The 9,646-nt window shown below is 37.5% G+C and overlaps 1 protein-coding gene across 1 annotated transcript; it reads right to left on the minus strand.

Annotated features, from left to right (window-relative positions):
- Positions 1–1,542: 1,542 nt before the first annotated feature.
- LOC111568184 (prostaglandin E2 receptor EP1 subtype-like) lies at positions 1,543–6,301 on the minus strand. The gene is made up of 2 exons (XM_023269694.3): positions 5,432–6,301; positions 1,543–2,679 (listed from the first exon to the last, which is right to left on the minus strand). The coding sequence occupies exons 1-2, from the start codon at positions 6,299–6,301 to the stop codon at positions 2,410–2,412; spliced, it is 1,140 nt and encodes a 379-aa protein (XP_023125462.2). The 3' UTR covers positions 1,543–2,409.
- Between the last annotated feature and the right edge of the window lie 3,345 nt (positions 6,302–9,646).

Here is a 9,646-nt window from a genome sequence, read left to right on the forward strand (position 1 = left end):
TACAAAGAAATACAGCGTAAAAAAAACAAACAATACAATCTTAGAAGAATCATATATATATATAATCATAATCATAATATATATAATCATATATATATATATATATATATATATATATATATATATATATATATATATATATATATATATATATTTACACCTAATTTTGTCTTATTCCGTTGTTTTGCCGTGCATTAGTCTTTAAATCTGTTCTCAACATCCTATGTTTTCAGTTGATTTTAAGACCCTTTGAATTACATTTAACTAGTTTGAAAATTGCTATCTAAATGAAGTTTGCTGATTGATTGAATGACTGATTTATTGATTGTACACAGTGACTGGAAAGATCCTGCCCAGTTAGAAGTTTGGGAAATCTGCTAAAGAAGCCAAAGAGGCTGGATTTTTATTTTTGTATAATGACACAACAATCAGGGTGGCCATCAGTGCAGTATAGGAGCAGCAGAAACTGTGTAGGACATTTGATGGAACTGAATCTGAAAGCAATGTAGTTAGTGAGTTAATTGCTCACACTTCATTATTCATTATTATTTGTATATGTTGCATTCCTTGATTTATTTAGTTTGCACATTTCAAATGTGTGCAGAGAGCAACATTCAATAAAGATCTGGAGGTAAGCACTTTGTAACAGTTACAGACGTGCACAGTGTTAAATGACTCATTTCTCATGGTAAAAATGCAGTTGTTTATACAAATTTTACAATAACAGCCATTGAACCAAAGTGAGTTACACATTTACCTAAAAAGAACATTATGGTCAAGACTTTAGATCATTATATAAAATACAAATTTACCCAACTAAATGAAACATTACAGCTAAGGCCTAACAATATTATTGATAATGCAAAGTTACCTGCCAAAGTTAAATATCAAAGTTAAGAGGCTACATTATTATATGTAATACAAATTAACCCGATTTATTTAAATGTTAAGGGTAGTAAAGTGCACCATGGGTATCACTGGCTGTTTATCAGTGGCAGCTGACAGAAAGATCCATGAGCAGTAGAATAAGAAGAATAAAATGTTCCAGCTACAGACCACGTGGATGTGGTTGGAACGAAACGATGCTGAAGAGGAACAAGATAAAAAAAAAAAACAGCTTGAAACAGTAATATTTCACTGATGCACGGCACTTCATCTTAGGTTACTCATATTAGAGCCAGACAACCTGCCCAGACATTTGCCCTCATAATGAAGCAGCACACCATAAATAGCAAGGTGTCCAGTTAAGCCTAAGTCAGGCAAATTGGCTTCACAGTATTCTTGATTGAACAGGTCGTTATCTGCATGACCTTTGTAGATAATCCTTTTCGATTCATCATTGCCTGTTGAAATGACTCCACAGAACATTACTGCTTCAGATCACAACATCCTCATAGTATAATTATGCACAAACCATAGATCTTTTGGGAAAGGTCAGATCTCAGAGGAAAACACTGAAGTATCAAATAAATACTGCCAGTGTTTACAGGACTTCACACTTGAAAAACCTTTTACCTACTAGAATTACTGTAAATAATAATCTATCATAACAGCAGATTTATTAACGACTCATGTACCTTCTATTGCAAAACGGGCATGTTTTAAAGGAACATTATACAGAAAGACACACATTGCATTGTTTTATTTACATTCATCTTAAAGGTCCTTACATATCCTCAGTAAACTAAGGGCACAATTCAAGTAATAACTTATAAAATGTTACATTATTTCACATAAAGTACTACATAAACACATCAAAGCATGTATAAACTCAAACATACACAAAGTCCACAGTTCTTGTATATTACATTCCTTCATGAAGTACATTCAGCAGAATACTCAACATTAGAAATAACATCTAAATACTTCTGGGTTTACTCCGGAGCTCAGTTCTTCTGCAACTTTCTAATATAAGAGCAAATCACTGTGCATTTCTTTTACCTATTTTTACTTTCATAGGTGGTGAAAATGAGGAAATGAAACCAGAAAAATACCACTCATGCTAACTTTTTAGTCTCTCAGGACAAAGCATGATTATTGCTAGAGTGTTATACTGTGGATGACATCTTTGCCTTTAGCTGGGAGTTTTCTAATAAGGAATGTTCATGTTTTATTGAAGTAAACAGTAGATAGTTTGTGATCTTTTGTGCAAAATCAAAGCATTAGCTAGCTTCCATTTTAAGGTCAGACAGTGAAATCATTGGTAAACTTTGACGGTTCTGACAGAAAAACAATTTGATTGAATCCATGAAGAATTTCAAGACAAGTAAGAACTTTAAAAGCTGCTGCACCCTCACAGCTGCGATGTCTGTTCCTCTCACCGTCTTCTATGCAGCTCTTCTTTTCTACAGGTCTCCGCATGCAGAGTTCTTTATATGAACCTGTAAGAAATTTCAGCCGTTTTTCAGTTCACACTTGGTTGACTTCGTTCTTCTCTGAGCTGGGGTAAGAGGTCGGCTCCCAGCGGCCTAATATAGTTCCCCTCAGGCCTGCCTGGCACTTAGCAATGAGGTAGATTTTGCGGAGCACGGTGCGGCGCAGCAGGATGTAGACCCAGGGGTCGAGGATCTGGTTCCAAGCAGCCAGCCTCACTCCCATCACCATCAGGGTTTTATAGTTCAACAGGTCGTCCCCAATGGTTCCTGTGTAGGAGCGGATCACCGACATCAGGCCAAAGATCTGCCAGAGTGAAACATACATGCAGTTACTATATGATCAAAGAGTGGAAACATGTCAGTGTTAGCAAAGGTACAATTGATCAAAAAATAACTGCTTTGCAATAGAAACAACAACAAACTAGATTCAGGAAGTGACCTTGTCATACTGACTGTGATCTGAATACACTAATATTGCTTTTAAAGGTCTGGCTTGTCACCTGCGTATCAGAACTTCTCCACATCGCGAGCAATCTTGATTCTTCAGAACAAATACTTTTAACTCCTCCAGTAGTTATTGAAGATCATGTCATCGCAGTAGCAGCTCCAAAAACTTTGACCAGTCCTTCCTCTTTCAATCAAATCTTCCTCCTTCCCTCACACTTAATAAAAATCTTAAGATATACATGTTTCCAGTGGCCTTTGGTTGCTGTTAGTAGTCTTATTTTTTGTTTGTTTTTTATATTCATTTTATTTTACAAATTGATCTTGTAAGTTTTCATTTTTTAGTATCTTATATTTATCCTGTCTGTCCTGTCTTTAAAACATGTACAGCACTTTGGTCAATTTGTGCATGCTAAATGAAGGAACTTGATTTTTCTTAAAAACACGCTGGGTGATGCCATGAAGTTTTCGTTATGAGTGACTGCACTAAAATGCACTCAGTGGCTGGTATTGCTTGATTCCTGTGTGGTTTCAATGTAAAAATAATACCATACCATTATATCAGTAACGATATATGTATGCAATTATTTCATGCTAAACATTCAATTAATATGCTGTGCATGTTAAAATACAATCACTGCATGGAGGTAATGGATGCAATCAGTGTTCATGTAGGTTGAGTTGATTAATGTTTCTGTGCACACTCTGAAAGCAGCGCCTGCACTTTCTTAAATAATATGTGCACATTTTAATTATATCACATTATCTTTATGTTTCTGCTGATACAGTTTGAGTAATGTATTCACTTTTGATGAAACAGTTATAAAAATTAGTTCCCCCGAGTGCACATGTGCAGCAGCATTTACACAGGAGAAATCTGAGCAGATGTTTTGCAGAATCTCTGGCTAAGCTTGTCAAAGTCAGTATATATCTTACAATGCACTACATTAGCCAAGTAAAAGAGTATGCTGATGCAAAGGTATTTCAGAAGACAGGATCCAAATTAAGAGTTTTGTCAGCGTACAGTGAATCAGTGAATTCCAAAAAATATTCAGGTTGTTTTTCCTGAAGGTAGTTGCAGAGTTCACTCGAGTAGTAACTTAAGAGCTTCTGCTGCTATTTCTTGAGCTCTAAAACGGGGTCCTGTTGGCAGATCACATGCAGGGATCCTTTCCCAGGTTCAAATAAGGGTGAGCATTTTCACTTTCTCATTAATCTTTTGTATGTTGTGCAAATTACAGTCCTTTTCTTAATATCTTAATTCATGTAAAATGCTGCTTTTTGTGTTGTATGTTACTCCTTTTTTGCAACATTTTAGTCTCTGTTCTTCCTTGTCTGACATTATGATTTCACCATGGTGCAGTTACACAATGTCTTCCAGCTTTCCTAAGAAATTACGGCAGTGAATTGTTTCCCTTGTGTCTGCTAACTTTTGCATAACTTTTGGTTGTTTTAGTAAATAAAAAGATCTTTGCATGAACAGTTCTCGCCTTTCAACCTTCCTTTGTGCCTGCAGGATTCAGACATCATCAAACTGATTGTTTCTGGCTATTAACTGTGAAACTTGAAGTCCCTGCACTTCGACCCATTCTGCATGCACAAGTATTATAAAGGTGTCCCAGTAGGTTTTTGGGGTTTTTTTTTTTGATAATTTTCTTTGTTTTCATGAACACAAATCTCATCTGTCCTGTCTTTAGGTACTTTGAGTGGTCTTTTGTTGAAATTATAATTAATCCTGCTGACTAGTTTTTGTTTTGAGTGCCTGTATTTAGTTGAGTAAGCACAATTGTTCAGTTAAATCACAATGACTTAGTTTGTTTAAGTTGACACTAATTGGATATAATCAATAACAATTAAGCAGATAGTTAAATTAACACAAATTATGTAAGTCATCTGTTTTTTGGGGGGTTTTGTATAATTTTCATGGTTTTACTATTGAATTTCCAATCATTAAAGCAGTTTTTCTATGTATTTCAGGCCAAGTGAAAAGTGAAAATGCATGAGAAAGGAAAAACAGATGCTAAAAACCTTTCTATGAAACTGCAGAGGGTCAGTAACACAATAAAAGATTAGCTGCCTTAAATGTCACTGTCTTGCACCGCTATTTTTCATTTGCTGCTCGTGTTGCATTTGAATTAAGTGACATAATTGTAGAAAATATTACAAAGCCCAACAAATCTGAGCAGTAAAGATACTGTATATCCACAATGGATGATTAGATATCTGGTCAGAACGGAGAAGTATGTACATGCAAGAAAGCTGTAACTTGTTCTGCCCTAAAAGGTGCAAAAAACAAAACAACAAACAAAAAAAAACCCTGCAGAGAGAGTCAAAGATCTCAACTGAGCAGTCTGGATGAAGAGGAAGTCTAGTGAAAACATCTGTGTGAGGGAACTATTGATGTCTAAGAGCTTAAGTTAAACATTCTACTGAACTGATATCACTTTCTAAAACTGACATTGCACCCACAGTTGGCTCTATGTATATCTGGGCTATACTAATATTCTCTCTATATAACTTTTTCTATTTTACTATTCAACTTAACTGCTTAGGAGAAACCTCACTATGACCTGACTGTATGCTCCCCTCTCACTGTACCTCCTGTTACTCACCAGCAGAGGGCTCCAGCAGATGCATGAGGCGACCATGATGCCGACCAGCTGCACCACCATCTCTATGTCGTGGGACTTTGCAGAGTGATGGGAGCCGGGCTGCCTCCTGAGCCGGGCCAGAACCAGTGTCAGTCCACTGATGGTGTTACAAACCAGCGCCACAGCTAGAGACATCAGACCGAGTCCAGAGAACAGCACCACAAACGCCACGTCCACCTCCTTGGTGTCACTGAGCACATTGATGAAACACCAGGTTCCCGGGTCCTGGTAGGTGTAAGAGCCCAGCTGGAAGCAGGGCAGCAGGGCCATGCTCAGAGCCAGCAGCCAGATCACAGCCAAGCAGATCTTTGTGCGTGTTTTGGTGACTAAAGACGAGTGCAGCAACGGTTTAGTGACACCCAGACATCTCTCAGCAGCCATGGCGCAACCCATGAAGAGTGGACAAAGTCCGAAGAACACCATGCTGCCACCCAGGAACTGGCACATGCCATCAGAGGAGTCAAAGTCTTCAGGGCTCACACCTCCAGAGAGGTAGAGTCGGAGAACCAGGGCTCCAGGAATCGCGTGTCCAATAAAGTCTGTGATCACCAGGGAAGTGGCAAACAGAAGGAATGTAGCTTTGGAGCGCCGGCGCTGGAGGGAGTAGGCGTTAACCAGGATGAAGAGAGCCACAATATTAGAAATGATGCCCAGTGTCATGCTCAGGATGACGGCGATGATGCCGCTGGTTGTAGGTTCCACAAAGGTGAAGTTTCGCTGCTGCAACAGCCCCTCAACAGCTACCATGACCTCCACCTTCCCTCCACTGTCATTAACCAGACGAGGGAGAAGCGGGGAGGCCGAGGAGTTGTAGTGGCTCAAAGCTAACATCTCTGGACTCTGAAGGTCAGGAGGTCCATAGCTAAGGGAGGCTGCAAGAGAAAGAAGATCTGATTCATGAAGTGCTCGTGTATGGATTTAAGTACAATTCTGTTGATTTCCTCAAGCGTACACTGACATTGTTAAAAACGGTTTTAGCTTTTCTGCTGCAGACACTTGGGAAATTTTACTATGAGACTTGATCAATTTGAATCCACGATCAGACTCTTCTGCTTCTGAATTTAACTGTGTTCCTTGCTGCCTTGTTGATTGTTGCCTTTTATTCTGTTGACTCTCAACATTATTATAAATTAGGACTTCGAGATTGTAAAGTTTGAACGAATGAATTAAAAGAATAATTAAAAACATTGAAAGTTACACATGTACATACAAAATCTAAGTAAAACCTGAATAAATGAACCCAGTTAAAAAAATCACTGTGTGAGATTTTGTCAGCATTCTCTTGCGCCATCATCAAAACACCAAAAGAGGTAATAACTTTTGGAAGAAAGTTGTTCAGAGTTCACACAGAATCTGTGACAAGGAGCACTGAAGCTGTTGGAGGCAAATGTGATGAAAGACTTTACCAACAATCTCTTTGCTGGTTTCCCTGAAATTTAGAACTCTTGTATCAGTTAAGGTTGCGGTCTGAGAGCTGCAAATAAACGAAAAGATTTAAACACATAGGCTATTTGTGCCAATTCTCCATAGATAACTAAAGATCTGAATGGAATTTTGATGCAAAATTTATTAGATTTATCTAAAATTCTTTCTAAGCCTAACATGACAGCTGGTCACCTTTGTGAGGTGTCCAGACAGACAGAACACATGAAAGCATTTTAGCAACCAGACGTCATGAAGACGTCTACTGAGACGACTGTCAAACCTGCAGAGCTGCAAACTAGACTCTGATCTGGAGGTCAAAAACAGATCATAAACAGGACAGAACTCCCAGCAAAACACTCACGTGACAGCAAGCTATTAGAACACAATAGAGCTGAGCAAAGGGGTATATTGTTGAGCATCTTTTATCACACTTGTTCACATTTTAATACAGAGAATTCCCACACCTTGGTTTCTTGTATATAAACTGGCCTTACATTGTAATTATTGGATCAGATTCTCCCAGAATGAGGTCTGAATTTTAAATAGTAACTGCTGGGAGTTCAATGTGATGCAAATAGACCCAAATCAAGAAAACATAAAACCATATCTTTTCTACCATAAGAGATCCCGTTAGTTATATATTGTCCATCGACACACAATTTCTCAATGACCACTTTGTTAAATGTGGAAGTATTGCAATTGGACAGTGATTTACATTGAATTGCAGAATATTTTTCAGCTTCACAGAGCACACATTAAATCACAGTATTTAAAAAGAAATGTTATCTATCCATCCATCCATTATCTATAAGCGGAGGGGCTGGAGTCTTTCCCAGCTGACTTAGGGTGAAGTCAGGGGACACCCTGGACAGGTTACCAGTCTATCGCAGGGCTACACATAGACAAACAAGCACACTCACATTCAGTGAGCTGTAATTAACCTCAGCATGTTTTTGGATTGTGGGAGGAAGCCGGAGTACCCAGAGAAAACTCACACATGCACAGGGAGTTCTAGCTGTAATTAATCTAAATCTTAATGGTAAACAACAAGCAAATAAACAAACAAGAAACAAGCCAAACTGTAAATAACATCTATAAAATGGAATCATTGTACAGATATGTGCCATTATTTAGAAGAAAACGTATGTATAATAAGGACTGAAAAATAGGGAATCATTTGTAGCTATTATATTACAATTTAAAAAAAACAATCTAATTATAATTTAACTAGATAATATCTGACAAAATTCTTCACACACACACACACACACACACACACACACATACATATATTACTAATATATTAAAAAGACAACTTCACATACAGTAACATGTCAAAATTGTAAATAATGGCCACAAAAACGTATTTTTACAAATAATAATTTTACCCTGAGTGAGGGTAAAATTACACCGTTTTACTGTATTTAAATCATCCAAAATCTAATTATTTTACAGATATTTGTCGTTGTTTTCACAGTTTTAACGGTGTATAAACGTTACAGGAAGCTATACTTTTTAAACCTGTTTTTTTTTCTGTCAGATTTGCACCGTTTTTTTTTACGTGACTTTATTTTTTACAGTGCAGATTTAAAATTAAAAGACGACTCACCACTAGACACTTGATCTCATTCTCAGTCCAGCTGATTTTTTTTTCCTTGTCAGATATCCAGAGATACTCCAAAGACGACTAAACAATGTCAGCAGTCCAGAAACAGATGAAGAAACAGCGTCCTTTTATTGGGATGAGAAGTCATGTTTCCCTTTGATAAACGCCACAGCTGCGGTTGAACTAACGCCTCGGTGTCCTGTGCAGACTGTAGATCCATGCAGGACTAAATCCGAACGTCTGCTTCATGCTGGCTTTAAGTCAGTGAAGGATCCCCTCTGACGCTAAAATACCGACCCACGTTTTTATAGCGCCTTTTTTCCTCCTCCAGAGTGTCTGTGTGGGCGTCTCTGCTGCTGAACTGAAGTTCATCCTGCTGCTGCACTTTCTGTCTCTGCTGTCTGTTTATCTGAGAGACACCTTCAGTAAGCACAGTGTCAGTTCTTACTCACTGCATGTGTGTCACCTGCATTCCAGGAAAATGACCCCAAAAAGGCCTGTTTGCTCTCAGATCTGCTCTAACTTTACAACTAAATTATTAGACATGGTATTATCAGATTTAGTGCAATCATTAAAGGCATATGAATAGAAAAAATACAAATAAACAAACAAAAAATATATATATACACAGGTACTAGTTCAGATTGTCCAAATTCCTCTGGATGTCGAAATAACAGCATTGCATATGTTAATGATATTGCAAAGATTCTTTAATGAGTTAAAAAAAAAAAACTGATAGAGAAGTAATAATATTGCACAGATTTTTATCCTTATTGCACAGATTTGTCCATAGAAAAATATTCATTCAGAACAGAAAAATGGATATTATACAGACTCTTCTATGAGAAGAGCTACTGATGGAGAAGTATTCAAATTGCACAGGTTTGTAGAATCAGTAAGCAGAAAAAAATTTACAGATTCTTGTATATGAAGAAAAACTGATATTGCACAGATTTTTTAAATGTACAAAATATTCATAATTCACAGATTTGAATGTGCTGATAGTGCATCAAAAAGAAGAATGATGTTTTTTTGGTCTACTGGGAGCAGAGCTGGTTGCAACTTCTGACAGCAGCAGGGAGGAAAGACCTTCGCTATTCTGGATTGAAAAGTTGGTCATGAAGCAGTTAATAACCATTTTTTGG

Source organism: Amphiprion ocellaris, chromosome 4, assembly GCF_022539595.1.
Source record: "Amphiprion ocellaris isolate individual 3 ecotype Okinawa chromosome 4, ASM2253959v1, whole genome shotgun sequence".
Lineage (NCBI taxonomy): Eukaryota > Metazoa > Chordata > Actinopteri > Pomacentridae > Amphiprion > Amphiprion ocellaris.